Consider the following 27,464-nt stretch of genomic DNA (forward strand, 5'->3'; position numbering starts at 1 on the left):
AGAACAAGGACACATCTCTTGCCATGAGGGGTGATGCTATAGTTTGAACCAGACCTCTGGATGGTCTGGAGGGAGAAGCAAGAGTCACGGGGAGGGGGCTATGGCAAGACACCAAGAGCAGTGTGTCCAGTGGGCTCCGCTGACAGGAACTGGTGGCCCTCACCAAGGACCGGTTCTTGTCCTCACTTCTCTGCACCCCAGTCCTCTTACAAACACGTCCCAGTGGTGGAGTCACCGTTCCTGGGGGTTTTAAGGTTGGACCTGGTGCTTAGGGATGTGGTTTAGTGGGTGACAGTGGTGACAGGGGGATGGTCGGACCAGATGATCTCGGAGGTCTTTTCCAACTTTAATGATTCTACGTTCTCTATGTGGGAACTACAAAACCCCATTAACTCCCTGCTGCTTGCAGGACGGCTATACAGCAACGCAAAGCCCCTTTCAAATCCACAATCCGTCTCCGTGCTTAGTCAATTCCCCTCAGGAAACACACCGGGGGCGCGTTGCCCGCCTGCGCTCGGAGGCAGGCCGCGCTCGCCCGCGGCCACCAGGCGCCATTTCCGCGGCCGTTCCCTAGCAACCGCCCGCAGCATGGCACGGGCACGGCGGGGGCTGCCGGCCGCCAGCCGCCCGGCCTGAGGGCCGCTCCCGGGGGCGAGCGGGCCGGAGAGGGGCCGGTAGTGCGGCCGGGCCCGCAGCCGCCGGGCCGGGGCGGAGCGGAGCGCAGCGGAGGGGCAGGGCCGGGGCGGGCCGGGTGACGCGCGGGGCAGCGCCATGGGGGCGGCGGCGGAGCGCGGCGCCTTGCGGGGGCCAGCGGCTGAGGGCGAGCCGGGCCCCCGCCGGTGAGGTGAGGGGACGGCAGCGGGGCCGGGGGGCGGCGGCGGGCGGCGGGGGGGGACGGAGCGGGGCGGGCGGCCCCGCGGTGCCGCTGCCGGGGACTTCCTGGAGCGGGGCGGCCGGTATTGGCACGCAGGGCTGCTGGGGGAGGGCTTTGGTGCTGCTTGCTTGGGCGCTGGGCAGCCAGCGGTGCCGCCGGGGGTTCGGCTCGGGGCGTTGTGGTGCCCGGTGTGGCTGCCGGGGGCATGGTGGCACGGATCGGCTGGCTGCTCGCTGCAGCCTCAGGGCACGGCTGCGGCGCGCTGGGCCCCAGCACTCGCCGCCAAGCCAGGGGTACAAGGCAGAGCCGGCCGCGTGTGTCTGCCACTCGTGTTTGTCACGGTGAAATTACGGGATCTTAGTCTAAAGCGATGGCGGGGCGGCGCTGGGATTAAACAGGTGCAGAAGTATCTGCATTCTGTGCTGCATGCTGTGAACTGCGAAACCCCAGATTCATTATCCGCTGTTGAATGCGTTTCCTCTGAAACAACTCCAGAAGGTTTTATGGTCTGAGTTGGCTTAAAAATACGAAAGGTGGTTTTGGGGGGTGAGCTCCAGTGTCATATATTCCTATTCCTTGCGAATCCCCCTAAGGAAGGACCCTAACCCTTCTCAGCACAGCCAGCAGACTGAGAACAGTATTTTAGAAGATGGGATAAAAGCCTCATCTCCAGGAACACAAAGGAGCAGAGAGGCACAACGGTGAAGAAGGGAAGAACCATTAACATCATTTAGGCAGGAAGCTCCCTGCCCTGTCACAGGAGAGCCAGCACCCTGTCTTCCAGGTGTGAGATGTCAAGAGAAGTCAGCAGAAAGGGTCTTTAGATCATCTTACAGGGTTGAGGTGGGTAACTGCCTACAAGGTATGGGGTCATGTTATGGGATGCAGAAGAGCGTCTTGTGGTTGTATAGAACTTACAGGATGCGTAGGATAGGGACCAAAGGAAGGTGACCAGGTGGTTTGCAGGGGAATAAGTATGAGCAAATAGATGGGTAAGAGGATAAAAGGGCCATGCTCTGTGCCAGATTACCACAGCCTGTTCCCTTTTCTCATTAAGCTTCATTTCTAACTGCTTTCCTGCATGGGAGGACTCTTTATTCTGTGTTCACCTGTGCATAGTGAGGTTGGAGCTCCAGCAACAGGAGCAGTCGGTCCTGTAAGACCTCCGTGTCTGGAGTCAGATGGTCTAAGTACCCGTGGTGGACTGGGAGCACAAGTCCACAGTGCTGGTAGCAGAGGGTCTGGAGTGCACACACGTGGTATGCGTGAGCCCATTGTGGTGCTGTGGGTGGAGAACATCGGGCTGGGCTGGCGCACGGTCAGCAGAGTGAGAGGCCGGGGAGCCAGGGACCGAGCTGTGAGTGTGGGCACGGCACTCGTGAGATCAGAGGGTCCTTGGGCGGACAACAGGAGAGATCAGGATGTCCAGGCCAGCTTCTGGAGAGACTGTAAGATCTGGGGGCCACTTCAGAGACTACTTGATTGGGTGGCACAAGGCCAGACCACTGGTGCCATCTGTGTTTGCACGAGCTCTCAGTTTAGCTGGGGCAGTCTCCCTGTGCAGGTGTGTGTGTAGCTAGGGAAACGCAGCCCCTGCCCGGCCCCTGGCTGCACCTCGGGCTGTGACACTGGGCTGCCAGGTCCAGCAACACCTAATGTGCGTACAGGACCTCCGCTGTACGTTGAGGACGCCAAAGTCTTTGGCTCTCAAAACTGAAATTTGGAGCGAAATCTGCAATGGCTGTTAAGTTGCAATAGAGTTGTAAAACATTTGTCATTCTGGCTAATGCAAATAAGGCTACTTGCACGGGTGTGTAAATAGATTTGTTTAAGCTGCCGCGGTGTAGTAATGGAGCACAGATTAAACACAAATTTAGGCTTTGTAGGTTTTTTTTTTTTTCTTTTTCTTTTTAAATGGGATCTGGTGTTGAAGTCAATAGAAGTGAAGATAGAAATAGGAATAAAAATGGGGAACTTTTAGTGTTGTGGTACGTTTTGCACTTTCCTTTTCCCTCTCTATATTTCTCAATCTTGAATAAATCTGGTTGTGGAGAAGAATGGTAACACAGAGCCAGAACGGGGGTGCTTATCATCGTAAGAATTGACCTTCCTTTCAGACACTTTCTGGTTTTAGTCCAATGCTGTAACTGTCAGTTATCGTTGCCGGCAAATTAAAGGACTCTGCTTGTATCAAATATCAACATCCTATTAAAAAAAGTAAAACCAAAAATTGCCATCCTGCTTGCTGTTGGAGCTTATGAAGATGTGGATATGCACTCATGGGTGTAATGGTCCAGTCTGGTGACATGAAACTGGTAGGCAGAGGAGCAGATTCTTTTAGACTGGAAACTGTGACTGGAGGCATTTCATAGGGAATCTGAAGGGCTGCTTCAGCATCTGTCCCTTCTTGCCCCAGAAATCCTGCTTGCCTGTGGAATACCACAAGTAAGCTTCAGATTGCCGAATGGGCTGGATGTACTTTCTTCTGCTTTAACATTTTCCATACACTTATTTTTTTTAAATTATTTCATTGTTGTTTAAGAATGTAATGCAGTTTTAATTTAACACAACGCCATAATTTAATAACCTGTCGTTATTTCAAATGACTTTATTTTGCTTTCTCCAAGCAACAGTAATTTTAGCAGCTGTTAGGGCAGATAACCGAAAGTGCATGGCAGAGAGACACGGGATTGCAAAGTGGAACAATGGGGACTTCCAGAAAGTGCTGTAGGTATGCTGTGTGCATCCATGGATGTTTTTTTTCCCCCTTTAAAATATGCTGAAGGAGGCATTGTTTTATCCTGATGCTCTCCCTTTCTGTATTGCTAATTTTGAGGGGACCTTTGTGGTGATAGGTGAGATAAGTAACAACGACAAAACATATTTTTAGTACAGTGAATGCTTCTCAGTGTCATGGGCTGCTTCTGCATACAGGCTGTTCCTTAAATTGTGGCGGGGGCAGGGTTGGAGTGTACATGGTGTAAGCCTTTGTGTCTTCTTTCCAAGTTAGTGGCATGTAAGACATCAGAAATAAAGCTAGACACGTGATGTATGACAATATATGATTAAAAATTGTATACTATGCATTTTCATATTAAAGGACTGGAGTTCCTTAAGACCTGTAGCTGTAATTACGTGAATTTGGTACAGCCTTTAAGTTTCCTAATTTTTCTTTTGTGCTTCAAGTTGTGTTTCCAGTTTCATTTCATTTTTGTGGCAGCACAGAAGGAAAGCCCTACCACATGTTACAGCTTCTCCCCTCTCAGATGATCTAGGTGCATACGCGTGCAGTCAACCCGATGATCTCCGAAAATGCCAGCCTAGCAGTAGGCACACCTGCTCTCTGCCTGCTCTGCTTTCTGATCAGGAGAGAGGTGGGAGGGATGAGAGCTGGTGTTCAGAGCAGGTTCTTGCTGTGGGGCTGGCTTGGGGGCAGTCTTTTTGCCATGGACTCTTCGTAGCCAGCAGGAGAAGTGGGTGCAGGCTAAATAAATTGTGTTGGTGGTTGCAGCTTGTCTCTGACCAGGGGTTTTCAGCAGGAGAGCAGCGTTTGGCAAAGATTGACACCTTGCTTGGAGTCAGCTGTGTGCATTGGGCCTTTGCTTCTGCTCAGATGCAAGACTTGGCAGCACCGGGACCGTGTAAGATGTAGAGCCTGGGGTCATCCCAGTGCTTTTCTCTACTCTTGTTTCTTTTCAGTGGTAGTAATGAGATACACTTCTGCAGATTGAATGTATTGCAGACAGCAGGACATCAAATATAATTGCTGCTCTAATATTAACAAGGAGGGGATGCAACAACTTTTTGAGCAGTGTCCCACCTTTATACTTTAATATGTGCTCATTTTGGGTATTAGGAAACTTGGAGATGAATTCAGAACAACCTAAATTGCACGGGTTAAAAGATGTTAGGAGATGGTACTCTATTAGCCTGGTTCGCTACGTGTCAGGGAGCACAGTAACATTCCTGTTCCCTAAATAGTTTCTCCCTTTTATGTCTGTGTGCCTCAGACATACCTTTGCAGTCTGGACCCCGTTCTGAGATCTCCTTCCCTCGTTCTTGTGTAGGAGGGCCCCATTCTTCTCCCACACTAGTAATTCTTCTCCTTCCTTGCAGTTGTTTTTCCTGCAGCGCTGTCAGTGTCACCACAGAGCTGAAGGATGTTGTCATGGAGTGTCTGAACACTTGCTCCTGCCCGCCTTGCTGATCTGCAGAGAGCAGCAGATTGTGCAGACAGCACTAGTTCTTTAAAGCTAATCCGGATGGTCTGTGTAATCCCGAACTTTTTTTGGCTTGCTACCTAACACAGTTGGGTTCACCGTTGGTGATGCTAAGAGTGATGCTAGCGGAGGGAACGCCATCAACTCGTTTGTAAGGTCCTGGCTTGACTCCAGCGAGGATTTCACTGCCTGTGGTTTTGTAGCTTAGTCATGGACTATTAAAAAATATCTCAGCCCTTTCCAAAGATGAAAAGGCCTTAGGCCTTAATGGCCTGAAATTGGCCTGCAAGCGCTTAATATATTATAAATTCAAAATTGATTTGAATGTGTAAAGCACACTTTACATAGGCATAGATGTTGGCTGCGATTAATTTTATAAAAATGCTAAGCCAAGACCTTTTGGTTTTGAGAAACAAGGGTGTGGCTGAAGTGGAGGTTTACATGACTGGAATACACACTTTTTTAATGTGTAGAAGAGGCTTTAAGGCTGATATGTCTCATTTGCCTCTTCTGCCAAATGCCTTCAAAAGAGAGTGTTTCTTCATGAAAATTCAGATGTTGTCCTACTCTTTCTTCTGAACATCTATCCTCAGCACTTTTAAAAGTGGAAGAAAAGCTGCCCTGCTTTGAGATGAGAGTAGATTTGCTGTATAAGTCTTCAATATCTGCTTGTATTTGACATCTGTGAAAGAATTCCTGTAATAAACTAACTCCTCGGGTTTAAGTACATCTCATGGTGACATGGGATCCTGACAAGTAGATTGCCTTTGATTATCATCTTTTAGTTTTGTAAGATTGAGCTATTACTTTTTTTAAGCACAATTTTCTGAAGACCAAGAGAATAAAGAAGTGAATGTAAACCACCTTTTTATAATTAAGATCTTGCACTTTAAATGTGTACATTCTTTTATTAATATTGTACCAGTATAATTAAGTAAATGAATGTTTTCCGTTGTGTATTCTGACTGTCCTTTACAATTCTAAGCTACATAGTACACAGCTGGCCTTTTACTAGATATAAGTCTGTACAGTTTTATGTAAATATTTGCATTGCTCTTGTACTTAAACTTCCGTGCAAGCCCCGGGGAGCTGGATCTGAGGTAGTGTTAAGATTTCTACTTTTAAAGATTTGGTCCTTGATTTTTTCATATTTTTTTTGATTCGAGTTCTGTGTTAAACTTTTAGGCTTAATATATTTTTCATTTGTTTTGGACAGTGCATTATCTTCAGGAAATGGCCTCTTCTAAGTCCTTGATGAACGTTCTAACCTTCAGTTTTGGATCTGCAATAGGATTTTTCCTATGCTATCTTCTGTTTAGCATGATACTGGAAGAAAAGGTTGAAATCCAACCTCATATTCTTCACAATGATCCACATGGCCAACACGCAGCAGATACAGATAACGATCAGTTGCAAGGACAAATGAATTTCAATGCAGACTCGGGACAGCACAAAGGTATCTTGTTACACCTGACTAATGATATAGGGTGTTCCCTTTTCATGTATTGCAAAATGTTGTTTTCTTCACTGCCAAAATTTTGTATGAGTCATTTTCTTTCACTTGCCAATGTTCAGGTTACACCTAAATAATTTTGATCTCCCAAGGTCTGCTGAATGGTGGTTGTCTTCAATTACATCACGGCAGTGATTTTTCCCTTTCCCCTTGGAGCCTGTTTGTCCAAGTACTGTGTCCAGACTTGGCAGTTTCTTTAGGAAGTTTAGAATTTCTCTGTAGGAACTTCTCAGACGAACCATTGACATCAAATGTGATTTATTAAGGAGATATATTTGCTAGTGCTGTAGATGTGGTTGAATTGCTTTTTAGCTTTTAGAAGGTAATTTTGGACCATTTCTAACATATGATCTAACCTCTCAGATGAAGCTAAAAAGAGGGGAAAAAAAAAAAAGAAGAAGGAAGAAAAGCAGCAATGTGTCACTGGGCCCTCCTTACTAGGCTGATTATGTGGCAATCCAAAGACAAATTGGTGTTCTCAGTCAAAACCAGAGAAATTTGTTTACACTTTTTTTTTTTAAAGATGGTAGACCCATCTAATATTTCAGGTATACTTTTACATTTGACACATCTCATTATATGAGTTCATTCTAAATCCTAAAAGCGGGCAGTATCTGAACTGGGGCAGTTCAGATTAGAAAAAATGCTTGCGCTATAATGCGTTTGCTGAACAAAGACATTAGTAAGTAATTTGTTATTTCAAGTTATTTAAATTGCAAACTCTGTAAGATAAATTTGTGAGTGCTTTGCATGTAATCACAGAAAACTGTTGCAAAGAAAACCTTGAAAAGGTTATACGGGAATATTTTAGGACCTATGGTGCAGATCTCCCTCTCCATGGAACGTTCTGTTCTATGAGTTAGCATCACTCTGTGTGTGTCAGTTGATAGGTTTCTTTGAGGGAAATGAACACTTTGGCACCATGGAAAACATTATATTGCATACCTTTTGTTCAGCACAGCAATAGAAGGTTCATACTATGCCATTTTACTACTTCTGACATCTTATAAATAAGATTTATCATGATATTATGATAAGTTCTTTTGTTCTGGCTTACCATCTGCTTTTTCCCTTCAAAACCACATTGCTTTTTTAGAAATATTTATTAGATTCTGTTTGTTAGCATAAAATTACATAACAAAGCTGAGAAGTTTTTTGACCTTTTTGTTGCAGTCATGTTCACTGTGAATGGTAAAAATACTCAGTTTTTAAATTGTCATTCGTTTTCCAGTGCCATAAAAAGGATGGCTTCTGATAGTTTTTGTGTACAAATGAAGACATTCTAAAGTCACACTTTCTCAAACAGATTCCCATTTTGATGTCAAATCAAAATTTATCTTTCGATGTCAAAGTAGCTTGAAGAATTTTAATTTCTTGGTTTGGGGAGTTTTGTTTTTCTAAATGTGAAGTTAATTTCATTTGGAAACAAAGACCTCTTCTCTGTCTTTTCTGATTTAGGAATGGAACGTTTGGGGAGACGTTGTTCTTGGATTTATTTTACCACTCAGTGAAGTCTAATGCTTTCAAATTTTCCTCTTTTTTTTTTTTTTTTTTTTTTTAGATGAGAATAAAAATGTTGCAGATGGACTGTATCAGAAGGTGAAAATACTTTGTTGGGTCATGACTGGACCTCAAAATCTAGAAAAGAAAGCCAGGCATGTTAAGGCCACTTGGGCCCAACGTTGTAATAAAATACTTTTTATGAGCTCTGAGGAAAATAAAGACTTCCCAGCTGTGGGCCTAGAAACCAAAGAAGGCAGGGACCAACTGTACTGGAAGACTATTAAAGCTTTTCAATACGTGTATGACCATTATTTTGATGCTGCAGATTGGTTCATGAAAGCAGATGATGATACATATGTTATACTGGACAATTTGAGATGGCTTCTTTCAAAATACAGTCCTGAACAACCGATATACTTTGGAAGAAGGTTTAAGCCTTACGTGAAACAGGGCTACATGAGTGGAGGAGCAGGGTATGTTCTAAGCAAAGAAGCTCTGAAGAGATTTGTTACTGCATTTAAAACAAACAAATGCTCTCACAGTTCCTCTATTGAAGACCTAGCACTAGGAAAGTGCATGGAGATCATCAATGTAGAAGCAGGAGATTCTAGGGATACAAATGGCAGGGAAACCTTTCATCCCTTCGTTCCAGAACATCTCCTAATCAGAGGATACCTACCAAAAACATTCTGGTACTGGAATTACAATTATTACCCTGCTGTAGAGGTAAGCCTTTAGGAACCTGACAACTGTTTTATGAAATTCATCTTATGATGGTATGATGTGTGTATTGGCATATTAATGGCAGCTAAATGTATTCTAGAAAAGAAGATTTTGTTGTGACTTCCTGAGAAATACCTCTGAGCAGACTCATTAAACACAGTAGTCATCAACTAAAACTTGATGCTAAGAACTTAAGATCCTGGAAGAAGTAATGAATCTGGAATTATTATTGCTGTCTTCCTATGTTCTGTGGACAACAAGAAATGATTAAATCTTTCCAATAGGTTTATCTGGTGTCATCACCACTGCCTTCCTTGCAAAGTTACCGCTCTGTTTTGTACCTTCATGTCCCATGTAGTAGCTTCTCTTCCAGCCACCCACCTACCAGAGTGCAATGAGAAGGGAGTCCAGTGAGGTTCATTACAAGCTGTGTGTTAAAACTAATATTTGTTTCTTATGTTTTTATATGCTTCCTCATCCTTCAGGGTGTTTTTCTTCATTTTATCTTACAGTTTTAATTTTGGCTGGCTTTGCTTAAATTAAGTTTCCAACTTGAGTATTTATTTGTTCAGCTCAACCGTTTGAACTTTCACTTTCAACTGTTTTCATGGAAAAGAATAGTCATTTTTCATTTAGATTTTTGCATATCTTTGTATGCCATATGCTCAGTTACAGGATTTTTTGCCCTAAGATTAGCGTTGATAAGAAATTTCCAAGTGTAAAAAATACCTGAATCAAAGACATTGTCTCAAAGCTGAATCAGAGCTAGTCAAAAGCAATTTGTAAAAAAATGTGTTAACAGCCATCTTTTAGCTCTTCAAAATGCTTAGTAATGTCAATTAAATTAATAAATTTAAATAAATAAATATAATACCTCCAAACTGATTCATTACAGCAGCTGCCTCTATGTAGAAAGTTAGATACTGGCAAACCAGGCAGTGCTCGAGCACACAGAGGTATACGTGAGCACGTTTGGCCTTTATTCTGGATAACTGATAGCATGATAACAAGCGTGTATTGTGTCATATATAAATGCAAGTGTATTGTTTCATTTATAAATACAATATACTTATACCTGCTTGATGCTGCTTAATTTTGTTTAAACACTGACATAAAAAGTGAAATATGGAAAAGAAAGAACACCCTCTGACATTTATGAGAGCAGCTGGTTTCTTCACTGGCATGGCTACAGAGGCAAAAGATTTTGTCCAACTGTGCTTTTGGAAAGATGAGTTGGCAAATGTGTCTGATTAATATTAAGCAAGCAAAATGGATTAAGCTTTGAAATACATGAATGATGATGGTGAGTTTCTTCCCATGAAGTCAAGTGTGTGTTTGAATTCTTCCTACAGTATGCAGGGCATGCTCTGGAATTCTTCCTGATTATTTTGACTTGTTTTGCATTTTAGGGTCCCGGCTGCTGCTCCGACCTGGCCGTTTCATTCCACTATGTTGACTCCATGACTATGTATCATTTGGAATATTTGATTTATCATCTCCGTCCGTATGGCTATTTGTATCGGTACAATCCTGATTCGGCAAAGAATCTAGAAGAGCAGAACAAAAATGAAGCACTAGAGGATAATCAAAAGCTAAAGCAAACAATTTCTGAGAATTAAGTGGACTTTGAAGGAAACTGAATGAAGCCAGTACAGAGAAAAAGGGTCTTCCCCATCTCCTGCATGAAGCTTGTGGACTAGGATTATTCGTGGATTCTTATTTCAAAAATCACGTTGGCAGTACTTCCAGCCAGTGTCTGTGCACAACAGAGTCCAGCGTGGGCTCTGACTCTTTGGGATAGTATGATCTTGCAGCCCTACTCATGAAGATTTGGGGCCCTAAAGCTGTGAAATAGGAGGTGGTTCTGGTACATTAATCTCTGGAAGAACTTGTATTAAAAACATAGTGAACAAGTTCGAAGATAATCATACAGTATTTCTTTTCTTTGTTTCTTTATTTCCTTCCAAATGTTCTGTTAGGTGAGGTCTAATACTAGAAATCTGATATTGCACAGTCAAATATTTCGTGATGGAAATATTTATCTTGTGTTCTTAATATTTAGAAATTACTTTGGGTATTTTGCCCTACAAGGAAGGGAGAGGGGTAAAAATACAGCCTCAAATCTGCTTTGCCTTAACGACAGACCAGTCGATATGAATAGACAGAGACACACCTCAGTGAATAACTTCTGAATTATTTCAGAAATGAAATTCACTGCTGTGAATTAATTTTTTTTTTTACTATAAGTCTCTATTCTACAAAACAATATGAAGTTGGATTACTACTAGTAGCCAGGAGCAGTTACAATTCAGATTGCTGAGGTGATGTGAGGAGCTTGCATACTTGGCCATGGCTTTTTTTTGTTTGTTTTTAAATCAAGTTGCCACCTGGTAGAATGGATGACTCATCTGAGAACTTCATAAGATAAGCTAGATGCTTTGTCTTACAAAAGTCTCTCCTCCTTCATACCTCCTCTGTAAATCAGAAAGGTTAGTATCTTAACAGAGCTACAACGGCATATAATAATTTGGTTTCATCCTGTGTTAGAATTACTTCATCTCTCTCTGATTCTTACATTACTCTACTTTGTGAAATTATCTTATTCATTAAAATTCTGCAGATACAAGCAAGTCCTATTTTAAAACTACAGCAAAGCTGATTTGACTGCTTGGCCAAAGTACTTAATTTCACTTTTCTGAACTTTTTTTCATCCATTCTTAACATTTGTTCTGTATTTGTTTCTTGTTGTATTTTTCCAAACGAAGTGTTACATGATCCCTGCTTCACTCTTGTGAAGCTGAAGTATGTAGTTGTTCAGGTGCACCAGCCTGAATGCAGGAATCTTTCAAAGTGCATTAACTCTCTCCACTACTTTATGAGTATCTCTGCCTCTTAACTGCCTCTTAACTGAAAACACTTTCTTGGTGTGAGACAAAATTGTGTTAATAACTTAAGAATTTTCAAAGGCCAAGCCTGTGTTTTATGTACCCAAACCTTCTGGCTTTCTCTTCATCAAATTCAATTGATAGCAAAGTTCAGGGGATGGGGTTAAGCTTGACATGCCTTTATTCCACACGTCGACAAAATTTCTTTCTTTTTTATCATTTTTCACCTTCATCATATTGATGAATTTGGACATAACCTGATTACCTCCAGTCATTGCTTTGGAGAGGGCACATACTGGTAGCAGACAGCCTTGGGGACTGCTGCTGTCCTTCAGGGTGTTCCTTGAAGAGGACGTTACCATAAAGTACTGGAATTTTTTTTTCCAAAGATAGCTCTCGCACACAGATTGGGGTTCTCTCTGTGGTCCAGCAGTAAAGTTCATGACTTCCTTTCTGGTCATTACTCTGCAGTATAATGGCAATTACTGAAATAACTTAAGGAATTGAAATGCTATGTACAACTTCTCTGCCTGAATGCAGGTTGGGTTTATATACAAAGTATTAGTTAAATGAATAGTTCCTGTTGGGTTAAATCTGTTGATCGTGAGAAAGATCCTCTCTGAAATACTGAAAGAGACAAGAGCTTTATTTTAAGTTAACTGACTTATGTAGAAAATTATAAATATATTTGTTTAGAAAAAGGAAAAAGTCTCCAGTTAGCTGTAGTCAGAGGGACACTTGTCCAGAGGAGAATGTACGATACTTTATTTTAGATAGATGCTTCCTTCTGTGAGCTAAATGTTTATCCCATGTGCAACACAAAACAATAATATTGTGAAATCCATATGCTATTGATAAATCCAGTGGCATTGTTCAAAGCTGCAATTAAAAGATTCTGCAATATGTAAGGAAACCATAAAACGTAATCAATATCCCAACTTTAATCTCTCTGCCTTTCCTCAGCAGCAGTTGTAATACTTGTCTGCTACCCAACTGTCTTGTGGGTTTAGCAGGGCAGGGCAGGAGTGTCCCTCCAAGAAACATGCAGCACCCTACAGGGAACGAGGAAATAGAGGAACAAGCAAGCAGCGTGTATGTGCAAGTTGCATCTCTTTAGGGAACGAGGCAAAGAACATCCAACCTTGTGATAAGCCAGCACCCTATCTGGAGGAGCAAGAGTCGCCTGCTCTTCAAATGTTTGTTCTTGCTCTGTTTTAAAGTGTCCTTGCTCTTGGGCCTCTGAAATGATTTTCTTTGCCTTTTTGGCAGCACTGCACAGTATTTATTTTTTCCTTTCAATATCCAGACAGGCTGGAAAAAAGTATTGATTTTTTCATTCTGTGGTTCTCACAGAGGGCTCTTTGTTGAATTGTATGGTTGTAACCATGAGCTGATACCTCCCAGAACAATTGGTTTGCATCTCACTCTTCAAAAGCTTAGGGAGGGAAGATCGGAATGTGAGCAGCTTAATTTTCACATACAATATTACACAACTATTAGTAGTTTATTATTTCACTCTCAGGGCTTCGTGCTTTGACAAAATATTTAATGAGTTTGAGTATTTCAGCAGCCCAAGGAGGCTACGTTACAGGTGGGGTCCCCATTCTGAAGCACAGGAACAGGCTCTTTCAGGCTATTCAGATTACTGTGCTCACTTTCTCTGAGATTTCTTCACTTTATAAAACCTAAAAGCTTCCATCACCATAGTAGTGATTTAAAATGTCTCATCTCAAAAATTTTGAATGAGTTTTCTTGAAATTACAGAGCAGCAGGGTTTTCTTAAGCAGTTGCTTGTGCTTGGATGTGGGATGTCACTTAGTGTAACAGCACCATTTTTACCTTGTGTTAAGTCAGTTTTAGATCAGAAGGAACAAGAAGGCAAAGTAGCTGCCTTCTGATCAAAGTCCCTAGCTGAAGGACAGAGGTAATCTTGGCTTGCAGAAAAAGACCAATTTTAATCTTCACTCCCAGTTCAGTTTTGCAATTTCTATTGGTCTTATATAAGAGATTAGACACAGTCTCTTGTTTTGTGGAAGATCTTTGCTGATGCATTTTGCCTTTTAGACCGCTTTGGTTTGCTTTGTTGTGGGTAGATACTACAATCACTTTTTGTTCACATGTTGCCATTTGCTCTGTTACATTTCCAGAAGTGTACCTTTCAGTAAGTAGCTGATAGACCTGTTACATGCAGTTTGCTGTCTGAGAAGGGTTTTTTATCTTTGTACAACAGAGAAAAGTGGATTATTTCCCTGATGTACCTCCTACTGATGCTAACAGTGCACACATGGATGAAAATAGACCCCTCAATATGGGTCTGCTTGGGAAGGCTGCTTTGTCCTTTTTCTGTCAAGAAAAAATGTCTGTGGAACTCAAAAGGTGTAATTTGCTTTGTTTTACCATACTGTATTTAAAATACTCCAGAAATGTTGTTAATCCTCTAAAAAAAAAAAAAGATATTGCTGCTGGACAGTATGTTCCACTTAAAACCTGTGAATGTTTCCTTTTGCGGTTCTAGGTAGTTGTGTCCTTAATGGCAGGTATAGGTGACTTGTCTGGACTGATCACCATAAGGTTTGTTTCTTAAATACCTTCTTTAAAGTGCCTTTGACCAAATTTTAGCATCAAAATTAAGTTGAGAATTGAATAAATAAAATAAGTTATCTCATACACAGTGCATGTCTGTCTTCATTTACCCATCCCATACACTAGTAGTGTAGCAGCACAGTTTTGATGAAGAAAAATCACAGAATCACAGAACTGTAGGGGTTGGAAAGGATCTCGAAAGATCATCAGGTCCAATCCCCCCCTGCCAAAGCAGGTTCCTCAGAGCAGGCTGCCCAGGTAGGCGTCCAGACAGGCCTTGAATGTCTCCAGAGAAGGAGACTCCACAACCTCCCTGGGCAGCCTGTTCCCATGCTCCGTCACCCTCACTGTGAAGAAGTTCTTTCGCATGTCAGTGCGGAATTTCCTGTGCTCTAACTTGCAGCCATTTGATGGATACAGGAAAGTTGAAAAGCTTCTTGCACTTACTAAGTTTTCTGTTGTTATAGTTACATTACTAACAGATAGCAAGCTATGTAGAAAACAGTTTTGTTTCAAATATTAAATTAATTGTAAGTGCTAGTGCTAGATTCACATACACGGACTGTTGTAACTGTGTTTCGCTCCTTTTCAGTGTCTCCATGTTGTTACAGCATCCTGAGTGAGCTTGACTGTAGCTGGTACCTCAAAGATAGAGCAACCCTGTTCAAAATTAACCAGATTTGACAGGGAACACTGCCTTTTTTAAAGGATTTATTCTTTCACTGAACCTCTTCTGCAAGAAAACTGTTTAGATGTAAATGTGTTTTCTAACCTCACTTTCTGCTACCTGTGCTGAGTCAGGTTCAGCAATAAGGAAAGTTCCGTGTGTGCAGATAGGAGGCATCTTTATGTGTGTCCTTGCTAAGTACAGGAAGTCAAACAACCAATTTGACTGTGCTCAAGAGCTGGCACGTTTTAGCTAAGAAACAACAGGCAGTTGAAGAGAGGATAAAAGCTTCTCTCTGGAGTTCCGTGTACCCGTTACACCCTTATTGCTGCTACCGTAACTTTCACCTGTCAGGATGAAACTAGATCCAGCAAATTGCAGGATGCCATTGCTGGGGCAGAACAAAAACTGCTCTAGTGAAAAACTGTTTCGTAACTGGGTTTGCTTTGCCTTTTTTTTTTTTTTTTTTTAATATGTAACAGACACTGCAGATTTGATTACCAGAAGTTGCAAAGATATGAGTGAAAGAACGTTAAATGAAGGTAAGTTCTCAAAACCAGTCCACTTACAGAAAGCTTCACTGGCTCAAGGGAGTTTTCTGGCATTCTTTTCTCTGTGCTACCGTGAGTTAAAAAGAAATTTAAGTAAATATCCAGGGACTGTGAAGGTTGTTGTAAGCTGCATGGAAAATAGGCCTGCACGTTCCAGCACTCACTGCAAAATGTTTTTTCCTCCTTTTTGCTAGTTTTTCACCTTAATGCGGCATGTGGCAGGGAGAGATTACTTCTAAGTGCGCTGTTGTTAACACTGGAATTCAGATGTGGTTTTGCACTGTGACCCAGGCACTTTCCTTTTAACTCTTCTTTCCAGATGACCTCAGCCCCATCCCATTTACATGTAACACTTCACTCTTGTGGTGAAACTACAAGCCACGAGGTATGTGCCCTTCCTTCCTTTCCACCAAATGCCTTTCTATAAGCTATGTGGTACTGGCCCCAACTTCATATTCCAGCCTCCGCTTCTACTTCAATGTGTAAGGCAGCTTTTGGGATGAGAAAGCGGCAGTTCTTTTGCATGCTCAAGGTGTTACTTTCTTTGAAGGTGTGATTTGGCTTTTAAAAAGATTCACTTTTTTTTTTTTTTTTTTTCTCCTCCTGTGAATAGCTTCAGCTCCTGCTCTGCGAAGTGCCGAAGTGCCGTTTGAGGAGCGCATGCTGGTGGATGGGTTGTTGTCATTTTCACACTTCAGGTGTCTGCGGTTCACTTCAGGTCTGTCTGTAAAACGTTACACTGTCATCGGTGAAGTTAGTAATTTACCAAACATTTTGAAATCGCCCTGTCTAAATGGGTCACTACTGCAGCAAGAGTCAAATTAAAAGTTACAAATTAAGAAGATCTGAAGTGATGGAGTTGTGAGTTTCTCAGGAATGTTTGTTAAAAAGCAAGTTGTGAACAGCTTGCTTATTTCCTGTCATTTAAACTAAAGTTTTGCGTGAGTAGGTAGATAAGTTTGCAGGATATAGCTCTTCAGGTTTACAAAACCAATCTGCAGCCTGTGTGAACACATCACTTTGACATCTCAAAGTCAACAAGGCTGGTTTATTTTTCTGAATTTCTATTTTGGCTGCCAGCAACACCTTGCCCTCTTTCGATTTCTTTCTACTTCTAGGATAAAATCCTCGTGAGCTGAAAGGGGAGAAGCTTTGTCAGCAACTTCACCCCCCTGAAGAACTGGATCAATCTGCTGCTTTTGTCCTGTTCCACCCTGTGGTTTCAATGTTCCCAACAGCTCTAGGTCCTCCTTGCTCCTAGGTGGTCAAGGTCTCGACTCTTCCTCATCTCAGAATTGATTAGAAGGACTTAGAAATTGATGTGTGTTAGTACCCTGCACCTTTAAGAATTTAAACAATGATTTTTTTGTTTCATTGTCACACTTGAATTCTTATCTAGCAATCACAGCAACGTTAGGCTGTTAAGGGTTGTAGTGTAAGATTAATGATAAAAATTAACTTGGGGCCAAATGCTGAGTACTTGGTAGAAATCAAAACAAATAGATGTCTGTATATTTTTTTATGTATGTTTTTTTCTCCAAACTCGCAGTTCTACTAAATTTGGGAGTACAACAACACTGTTGAACATCTGTTCTCTGGCTCATCTATCCCAAGTAGAGGAGGTGGCTGTAAACTTGAGTCCGTATCCTTCCTAGATTTGTAGCCCAGGTGAGCAGCCTGCAGGGATTAAGCATAAATCATAGGAAGATCACACCTGAGGCTCTGAAATCTTCCCAGCACAGAACAGTACTTCACCAGCAGCTCAAGTGTTTCCCATCCGAAATGGCAAGTTTCACAAACTCCACTGTAGACTCTCTTGGAACCAAATCTACTGGTGTTTCAAGGACAGGAAGGGTAATCGTATTTGAAATCAAATTTCAAATATTTAGAAAGGTAAACCTCTCCTGTTTAGCAGCTGGCGGAAGTTCAATGTGAACAATGAAGTCATTGTTCCTGTTGGTCAATATTAGTGGAGAATAAGTAGAGTCTGTTTACACAGATTAGAACATTGGTTGTCGAACTAATTGAGAGCATCCTGATTTTAAAACAATTCCATACCAGCTAGCTTGGGTTTTATGGGCTTTATCAGCATCAAAAACTGCATTTCAAGCACCGTGTTCAGATTACTTAAAGTAAATATTACTAAAGTGCACTGGCCATATTCCATTCTAGGTAAGTTTCACAGTCTTTAAATGTAGACATTCACAATCTTTAAATGTAGAAGTTGCCTTACCAAACTTAGATTTGAATGTTCACAAATTCAAGCCAATTCCAGTGGAAGAAATGTTTTCATGTTTTCAAACCATCATTACAATGATAGCATTTCAGTCCTATTACTGCATTGTACAATTACTAGTACTTTCTCCAGGAGATTGTGCTGAAGATCTGGCAGACCTTTTTGTATTTCATCTTTAGAAAAACCCAGTTGTAAATGCAGTTATGCCAGTCCACAGTCTGGCCAGTGCTTGTTCAAAGAGCTTTCAGCAATGTTGACTGAAAAACTGGTGGCTTTCTGGTTTGTGCTGGTCTTTGCTGTACTGATCAACCCTCCAGCATTTGAATCTTGGTCTGGATTTCACAGGTATTTTCAGCAATGCTTTTTAGAAGATCCATGTGTACTGGTGGCAAGCAGTTGTGCTGGATACTCAGTGTGAGTCCATAAGACGCTCGTCAGTCTTAAAGAAGTGAAGAGACCATGAGCTACTCTCATAGCACCCAGGAATTTTACTCCTGACATCATTGTAAAATAAGGAAACTGTTACAAATGTTTAGCAGCATGTGGAAAAAAAGAAGGTGTGGTCCTTTTAGCTAAATATGTTCGTGTGCTAAGTCTGGTCCCAAGTGAGAAAGATCTTGCAACATGTAAATGAACCAAAAATGTTGGTTGCTCCTGTGGGATTTTGCAGTTAAGCAAAAGTTAATTACATGCTTTTTTTTTTTTTTTTTTTTTTAGCTGAACCACCTAGCATTTTTTATTTCTAAATGTGTAATTGTGTACTGTAAAGGTATCTCCAAGATGGGCGTAAGGAAAGAAAATACTAGTACAAGTAAAGTGGATGTCCCCTGCTAATATATCAGTCGGTAGTAGCAGTAGAGGAATTCTAACAGGACTGAAGAGAGGACAGAAACTTTTGATTTTGCACTTTTTGCATTATGCCTGACTGCCTGGGTCTCTGAATTCCCACATCTGTTTCAGCTGGAGCATTTCCTCAGGGGAACGCCTTAATGACGGGGTTTCCATGTACAGCTGGAAAGCTTTGTACTCCCTGCTGTCTGGCAGCACATTCTCCATTTAATAACAGCCCAGGCTTTTCCACCCAAAATGCCCTGACACTCCTGAAGAGTTTTGAGCTGTTCAAGATGGTCAGGTTTTGGGGGATGAGGCTCACTTTTGTGGGGTATTTGCCTGTCTGCTGGAGTGTAGAGGCTTGAATGATCTGGTTCAAGCATGCAGCTGACTCTTTTGAGAGGGACTTCTGGATGGACCGGATGACTTCTGTGGTCCCTTCCTACCTGAGTTATCTCCTACAACCCTAAAATGTTTTGTCAGCTTTGCAGGGACATGTTTTGGCAGCTGCATGTTTTCTCCTGAACTCCTCTGGGTCCTGCTGGTCCCAGCTTTGTAGCCAGCTCCATCCACAGCCTGCAGAGACCCTGCTGGACCTCTGTGGGCTGCAACCTGCCCACCTCATCATTCCTGTGATCCCATCCTGCTTTTCACTTACCCCCTTTCTTTCCAGAGGAAAGGAGATACCAAGGCAGGAATTCTGTACATCTTTTTGACTAACACAACACGAAGTCTGACTTTCACGACCCATTTCACTATAAGGGTAGTTAGATGGCTGTTTTATCTCAATGGTAAAGCATATTATTTCCATCAGGTGGGGAAGGGACTGTTCCCTTCTGTGTCGTTTGTGACATTTATACAGCGTGATGTAAGTGACTAACTGTAGGTTGTTTGCCTTCCTCCTTTCGGTGTTGTATCCTGGTTAGCACACAGTTACTTTTACGGGTGTAAGATCCTCTCTCTGTCTTCCTGTTCAGTAATTGTGCCTATTGACTGCTGAACTGAGATCACATTTCCTTGGTATACAGAGCTAGCAGGTTATCCCTGGTAATGACACAGGTCTTTTGTGTAACAAAGGCTGCTAGTATCTGACAATCAGCAGGCAGCTGCTATTGAAATCCCCATAAAAACAATTAAGGACAAGGTGAGAACATAATCCAAGACATTTTTTTCATGCATGAACGTAATGAAGTGTCACACAGGCTTGCTGCCTGCAGCACCTGTGCCAATCTTTAAGAATTACTTTTTGTAATTCTTAAAAAGTGAGTACATAAAGAACAGGAAACAAATGCAACAAGGTAGAAAACGCAGTCCCTTGATGTTCAGCTCAGCATTATGCTGATATTTAGCATGCCATTACTGTTTCAGAAATACATCTGTTCCTTGTTAGAGGGAGGAAGCAAACTGGTTAAAGAAAGCACAGTTAAAGAAACACAGGCAGTATCCAAAAACTTTACTCAAAGATCCATGAAGGAAAATGTCCAAACTAGGGCTTGCCACACCGTGGAGTAACCTGTTCTGAGGAGAGCACCTGAGGACAGGTGGGGATGGAGACCACAGTGTGCTGCTGCCATGTACGGGGACAGTGAAAGCTCTACGTACACCTACATATCTGCATACACCTAATGATCCTGATATGATGGTTGGGCTTATTTTTATACCACAAATAACTTCTAGATCTGGTGTTAATGCTGCCCCTTCCCATTGCTGCTGCTTGACTAATAGCCACTGTTCTTTGGAAAGCAGAAAAGGGATCTCATTACAGAATAAGAAGGTAAAAAACAAACAAACAAACAAACAAACAAAAAAAAACAGTGTAAGATGCATAAAAGGGAAAAAGATGGGGGAGGAATTTAATGAAATGATGTTCCTGGAGTGAAGCCTGGTTCCTGGGGCTGTAACATTGGAAAGCTCTAGAGAATGGATATTTTGGGGCGTTGCTCGTTCGACCTGAATGGGGAGGAAGGAAGGTTGTTCAGCTTCTGTCCCACGTTGTATCCAGGAAGGGGTCATTCTTGGCACACTGATGTACCAAAAGCAGAGATCAAAATCTAATCCTGCCATCATCCTCCTTCACCTCTCTGCACACTTCCTTCTGAGCTCCTTAAGCTCCTGAGCTCCTTACGGGCTCCTGAGCCCTTACCCTCAGATCACCCCGGTGAGAAAAAGCTGTTCCTGTGCAACGCCTTCATTTCCTGCACAGCCAGTTCTCCACCCAGCTTTGTGTTGGAGACAGCCTGGGACCGGGGACTCTCATTCACTGATGCTGCTGTTATGCTGAGCCCAGGTTTCCCTGGTGCTTGGGTTTCCAGAAGGTGCTCCTAGGCTTGACCTTAGTTGCCTGAAATTTGTTAGATGCAGCAGGTCGTGGCATGGTCACAGATAAAGTCGCGTGCTGCAAGGAGAAATTGATATCTGCAGTTAACCATTTATAATATCTGCAGTTAATAATTTCTCTCCTTTTCATTGTGTGATTATGGGAAGTGTTGCTCATTGGCTTTATAACAGTGATATGGTGCTTAAACACCCTTTTTATAGCTGTGTTCCTGCTTCGGCAGAAATACCCTAGAACATTTGTCCCTGCAGTACTCAGTATCTGGCTTCGCCTCCTACTTACACAATACCCAGTTTAAACATCAGTCATGAGACAATTTATAAATTTGTAAAGTTATAAATTAGACTGAGGAATATGGAGTAGCTACAGTGGTGAGAAGTGAATGTAATTTTGTGGGATGAGTTATGAGGCAAACCAGAAGTCCTCAACCAGCTACTGCTGAGCCAGTTGTTCTGGGAGTTGTTACTCCAATCTGATTTTGCAAAAACCTCTTGAGATGTTGCTGTGATTGCTTTATTTTGTTGTTTTCCTCCTGGTGGCACTACAGGATAAAGCTATGGTTGTTGGGGCCCTGGGCTGCATCACGTAAGGTGCTGGGATTTCTTTTCCCTGATGTGAAAAATTCTGTAATGCTCAGTTTGGGAACCAGTACAGCCTCCTGCTTCGTGTTACCCTGAGTTACCAAAGTGAGCTTTAACTTATTTAAGGGAACTTTTGCTGGATAATTTAAAAGTTGTTTTTGTGTGCAAATGGTTTTCATTCTGCCAGGGAGTCAGAGCCCAGGGGCAATAAAGTTAATGGAAAAGCAGCTTTTCCTCCCCTTCGCTGAGATTTGGATGAGAGATTATTAGCTGTGTTTGCAGCAACCTTATAGCTATTCCAAAATGGGTTTATTCTGCAGGTTTACTCACCTATTTATTCTTGTCAAAACTCTTATCTCTTGTTATTTTTACACTAACAGATTGTTTTGTTTGTGTCTCACGGTCAAATAAATGTATGCCAAATGCTGGAGAAATCCCTTTGGCCATGCCAATAAAACATAAATGTGGCCCTTCTCCCTCTCCCTGTCCGCACATAGGAAGGTTACAGTTGTGGGAAGCAGAGACTGTGAGACAATGGGTCAGTGTTCTTCCTTTATTCTTAGAAATTGCTCTCAAATAGGCATTACATACTGTTAGAAAACCAAAACAAAAGTCTTCATGGATCCCAGTTTAGTGCCTTATCCCTTTGGCTGAATTTCTACATATTCCTTGTTAGGAAGAAAAAACAACAACAATAACAACAATACAAACAAACAAAAAACACAAAATGGGTTTAAACAGAACTTGGCTCAAAATTTTGGTTTCATGTGTCCATGAAACTTAGACCTGATTCCCTCCCTCCTAAAAGAAGTGATAAAACTCCTGGAAGTAAAGACATTTATATTGAAGGGTACCTCAAGTAATAACCTACTATTATTGATATAACTTATATTTCTCTTTTTTTTTTTTTTCCTTTTTTTTTTCTTTTTTTTTTTTTTTCTGTTTAATCTCAGATTCACCTCTTGATCATTTGGGGACGTATTTTATTCCTTTATTTGAATCTTATGAAAAAATGTTATGGTCTGTAAATGATAACAGCTACACATGATTATGGAACACAATGAATTGATTCTTGCTCAAGAATACGGGTTGGGTCTTTGACAAATTTTGGGGTTATTCTGAGTGATTTGACTTGTTGAGTTTATGATTTGACATTTAAGTATTCTTTTTTCAAACTGAAACTATTTTCCAGCACTCATTACTTCTCTGCAAACACACATTTTTTAATATTTTTTTTTTTCTTCTGAGAATTCATTGTGTAGCTATAGGCTAATGGCCTTTTCAGGAACTTAAAGCAAGCATGTATTATATCTTTCTATTGTAGATGCCATTTTTTATTCCTTTGCTATTCTCTGTAAGAATTAAGACAAATTTTCTGTTTGGCTTTTTTTTTTTTTTTGGCCAGATTGCTTGGCTGCTATATCCATGTTGTTTTAGAGATGGTAATAAACAGTTAAATAGAAAGCCTTCTTTTAAGACTGACCTGCATCTTGTCATGTCACTTCTCTATGCTATGTATTAAAAGAGGAAATTAAAGATATTGATCATTGCAAATCATTGCATGCTGCTGCTCATGCAATGCTCACTTCTCCCAATGCTTCTTCCTCCCTCAATTTGCACATGAAAAGCATATCTAACATAAACTGAACCAGATAATCTAATTTTTCAGTGTTTCTATGCTTTTTCAAAACGGTTCCATGTTAGTGACAGAAATGCTTAGCAGACAATTTTATCAAGTGAGGGGCCAAGTTTCCCAATGCTTTGCTAGTAGTTCTGTTTATAATTTGCTATCCAAATATCTCAAATAGAGAAAAAACTAGGTCTGATCACTTTACCTTTTTTTTTTTAAATAATATATGTATATACATACATATATATATATATATTTTTTTGCCTATTCTTCTGCAAAAGGCTACCAATAATGTAAAAAGAATCATCCTATGAAAGCAAACAGCAGTAGGTAATGCAAGAAACAACAAAGTAAATTTAGTCCATAGCTCTTACTATTTTTATTTTTTGGAGCAGAAGTTTCTGAGAAGATAGTGAGGTTCTCGTGATCTTTATTTTAGCATGTGCTTTGTTGAAAAGAACCATGTTCATGGGTTCATTTTTAGTCCTTGTACCTCTCAGTGCTAAACCTAATTACAGCTCCCTGTGCAGACAGGTTAGCTGAGGGACAGAAGGGGAAATTATAATTCTGTCATAACCATGATGGTTTGGGGCAGTCTATAACAGGAGCTGGTTATATGTTGTATGCAGAGCTGAAAAAAAAAGTCAATGCAGTTTTAGGATGTGTTTACCAAATGGAGCCACGTGTACATGAGGACATTTCTGTGTATGGCTGTACTTGTCATCTGAGGGAACTTGATTTGAACTGTGTGCTGGGCGTTTCTGCAAACTCTGAGGAGGGTGTGCTGCTTGTACAGTTGGCACTGAGACAGCTAAAAAAGATGCTAAGGAGGAAAAGTGCAGGAATGCTGCCCTAAATCTATACTGTTCATAAAAGTTTCCTGTCAGAAACAAAATTAAAAATAATATAAAATAAAGTTAAGAAAAAAAAAAAGTGGGTGTTTGGAGCTTTTTTTACAGCCACGTCCAGACGAGGAAACGTGGTAATCATTTTCCTGCTCAAAACTGCAGTTCAAGGAACGCTGCCTATGTTTAGTCAATTTAGAGTAACGCAGAGGAAATTTGAAGATGTGGGAGAAACTGAGGAGTGCAGCAGGACACTCAGTAAACAGACAAGGTTATTAACCACTTTGAATGGGCCCTGGGGACAGGCAGCAACTAAACTGGATTAAGGCAGAGACGAATTCATTTTGATGGTGGTTAGCAAGAGAATTGCAGAGTTGCTCAGAGTAAAAAGCTGCTGCTGCTCTACTGTGAGTAGATAGGTTGCTATTTTCTTTTAATGAATTTTCTTTTCTGAGCCTTTTTCCATGGTTACAAGCACAGATGTCTGAAATAGAATTCAGATTACAATGATCAGTTATACACGGGGTGAAAAAAAAAAGTGTTATTCTCAACCATTTTTAGCTGTTAGGGCTTATAGCATTGGGCATGGTCTTTAACAAGATTTAAAGATGTCATGATTAAACTCTTCTTGCTTTAAAATTTACCTATAATGTTAATAAACTTTTTGTTTGTTTCCCAATGGAAAAAGTAATACTTTCAACTAGTAATGATGTTCTAGAGTATTCACAACTCGGGAATAATCAGTGGGCATTTGGCAAAGAGTGCCCTCTCCTGGTCTACTGATCCCAAACAACCTGGAGGATGTGCAGCTGGGTGAAGGGGCAGGTAAAGGACATTTATTTCAGGCTAATCTGACTTAAGCAGCATATAATTATTATTATTGTTAATATTATTATTATTATTAATAATAATAATATTAACAATAATAATAAACCTTTATAACCTTTGTTTCTGCTTTTTTTACCTGAGGAGTCATGGCTTGCAGAGGAAGAAACAATCCTTTGAGATCATCACTCCTCAGTGTGCATAGTTTTGGGGTGTGATATGGAGAAAAAGTCTGCTGGGTGAAGTTCAGTGGAGCCATGGGGACTCTCTTTAGTGGCTTGAAGGAATTAATGGTTGGGGGGGTACTTCATTTTATTTTTTTCCCCCCAGTAAGCAGTGACAGCTTACTGTATTTAAATGAACATACAAAAACCACCCTAAGAAGATCCTCCTGTTAAAAGAGGGCAAATTTGGTCTTTGTCCAAGTAATGATGAGACAGCTTCTTGCTTACTTTTGGATAATCTTGGTCCAAACAACAGGAGGTCCAGTTATCACTATCTGTATTTAGGCATGGAGTTTTTCAACTGAGCTGAGGCCAATGGGATGAAGTTCAACGAAACTTCATTGTGTTCAAGAAAACCCTCATTGTTGCCTTTCAATACTTAAAGGGGGCTTATAAAAAAAAAAAAAAAAAGATGGAAAGTGACTCTTCACATAACCAGATGATGACAGGACAAGGGAGAATGGTTTTAAACTTTAGTTTAGCCCTGTAGCGTGTGCAAAGAAGGTTTACGAAGCTGGTGAAGGGCCTGGAGCACAAGTCCTGTGAGGAGCAGCTAAGGGAGCTGGGTTTGTTAGTCTGGGGAAGAGGAGGCTCAGGGGAGACCTCATTGCTCTCTGCAACTGCCTGAAGGTGTGGGGAGCTGGGGGTTGGCCTCTTCTCACAGGTAACTAGTGACAGGACTAGAGGGAAGAATGGCCTCAAGTTGCACCAGGGGAGGTTCAGGTAGGAAATGAGGAGACATTTCTGCTCAGAAAGAGCAATCGGGCACTGGGACAGGTTGCCCAGGGTGGTATTGGAGTCACCATCCCTGGGTATGTTCAAGGAAAAGTTGGAGGTGGTTCTTAGGGACATGGTTTACAGTGGGTGACATCGGTGGTAGGGGGATGGTTGGACCAGACAATCTTGAAGGTCTCTTCCTACCTTAATGACAGTGTGATTCTATAAATTCAAATGGACGTTGCCACTGTAGGGTGTTTTTTGTTTTTGTTTTTGTTTTTCAGGAGCAGCTAGTCCTAAAATATTTCTGGGAGGTGTATGGTAAGCTACGGTAGAATTTAACTACACAAAATGTTCATCTTTTCTGGATGGAAAGTTCTCTTCTCTGTATACTCATCTGGATACATATCTCAATTCCTATATATAAATATATAGGGACCTATTTGTTTCTCTGGTTATCTAAATCTCTCTCTGTCTCCAACTTCAATAACTTGCTTGCCTATATCAATGTAACAAGTTATTCCTAATGAAGTGTAGGATATTATACTGACTTCCTGACTCCAGGCTACTTTGGGGTGAGGGTCTTTTTGGGATGGGGACATGTGTCTTTTTTTCCCTTCAGATGACTTTTTTTTTTTTTTTTTTTTTTCTCATGAAGGTCATATTTTGTGCTAATCTTGTTCTTAAAAGGATTGTCACTGTCTCTTTGTTTTAGGATTTCTTACATTGTCTTCGTGATCTAACTGAAATAAAAGACAAATACTGGATTTGAGACCTAGCCTAGAAAAAAGTCTCTCAATACATCTTCAAAGTTTGACAGTATATTAATGTTATGTATTAGTATTTTTTAAGTTTTGAATGTACCATTTCCAGCAAAACTGCAAACAATACTGTGATCTATCCCTCTTGCTCTTCTGTTCCCCTAGACTTTGTGTTTATTCCTCTCTTGCTGACTATATTTGCACATCTGTTCACTATTAAAGGTCTCCAGTGCATAGATATTTTTGTATGATAGCACAGGCTTTTTTACAGAGCAGTAGCTTGATTCTTCCCATGATCTTTTTGCACCATGAGTAGGCAGTTTATTTGCTTGAAACCTTTTATTTGACCCTTTGGTTATTTCCAGCTCTATACATAGCTAATATTATTTATCACAAGAAAAGATCCAGATCATTTATAATATACTTTGAAGATATTTATTCTTCTGATTTAAAAAAAAAAAAAAAAAAAAAAAAAAAAAAAAAAAAAGGAAAGCAACCAAAACCAGATTTATTTAAAGTAGTGTCAAATTTTAGTTCAGACTTCTTTCTGTAAAAGGCAAATAATTCTTGATTTCATCAGCTTTTTGTTCAGCTTTTGTTCTACACCACTGAATCCCTTCATTTTCAAGGTCCTGTCCTTGTGTTCTAGTGTTCCTTGGCAAAACAAAATTAATTGTGCCCTCAGGGCTGTTTGTTGTTGTTGTTTGTTTGTTTTGTTTTGTTTTATTTTTGGAGTGTCATTATATTAGTTCTGAGTATAAAAATAGCAGGATTTCTTGTTTTGGGCTGCTGTCCGTTTTTTATTTTCTAATTTATAACTAACAAAGCCAGATTCTTGGAAAAAAAAAAACAAACTTTTAATCTGCTGTAAACAAGTTCATTTTGTATGGCATATGCCATCTTTTGGTTATCTGGGGAGGGGTAGCAGTTGTACAAGCATTGTTTAAATGTATCAAGAAC

At 40.9% G+C, this 27,464-nt stretch overlaps 1 protein-coding gene and 1 long non-coding RNA gene across 6 annotated transcripts; both read left to right on the forward strand.

Annotated features, from left to right (window-relative positions):
* Positions 1 to 731: 731 nt before the first annotated feature.
* Positions 732 to 14,385, forward strand: C1GALT1 (core 1 synthase, glycoprotein-N-acetylgalactosamine 3-beta-galactosyltransferase 1). Of its 5 annotated transcripts, XM_084507911.1 has the most exons (6): positions 955 to 1,717; positions 3,502 to 3,605; positions 4,414 to 4,515; positions 6,311 to 6,550; positions 8,169 to 8,836; positions 10,243 to 14,385. In XM_084507911.1, the coding sequence occupies exons 3-6, from the start codon at positions 4,488 to 4,490 to the stop codon at positions 10,450 to 10,452; spliced, it is 1,146 nt and encodes a 381-aa protein (XP_084364037.1). In that variant the 5' UTR covers positions 955 to 1,717; positions 3,502 to 3,605; positions 4,414 to 4,487; the 3' UTR covers positions 10,453 to 14,385. The 5 variants fall into 5 exon arrangements, with proteins under 5 accessions (XP_084364038.1, XP_084364037.1, XP_084364041.1 ...); XM_084507915.1 differs by lacking the exon at positions 4,414 to 4,515; XM_084507912.1 differs by lacking the exons at positions 955 to 1,717; positions 3,502 to 3,605; positions 4,414 to 4,515 and adding an exon at positions 732 to 844.
* Positions 14,386 to 15,448: 1,063 nt separating this feature from the next.
* Positions 15,449 to 16,218, forward strand: LOC311430951. Its single transcript, XR_014689140.1, has 3 exons — positions 15,449 to 15,510; positions 15,839 to 15,904; positions 16,133 to 16,218. It is a non-coding gene; the product is annotated as an uncharacterized lncRNA (long non-coding RNA).
* The last annotated feature ends 11,246 nt before the right edge of the window (positions 16,219 to 27,464 follow it).

The sequence above is a fragment of the Aythya ferina genome (genome assembly GCF_964211825.1).
Source record: "Aythya ferina genome assembly, chromosome: 2".
Lineage (NCBI taxonomy): Eukaryota > Metazoa > Chordata > Aves > Anseriformes > Anatidae > Aythya > Aythya ferina.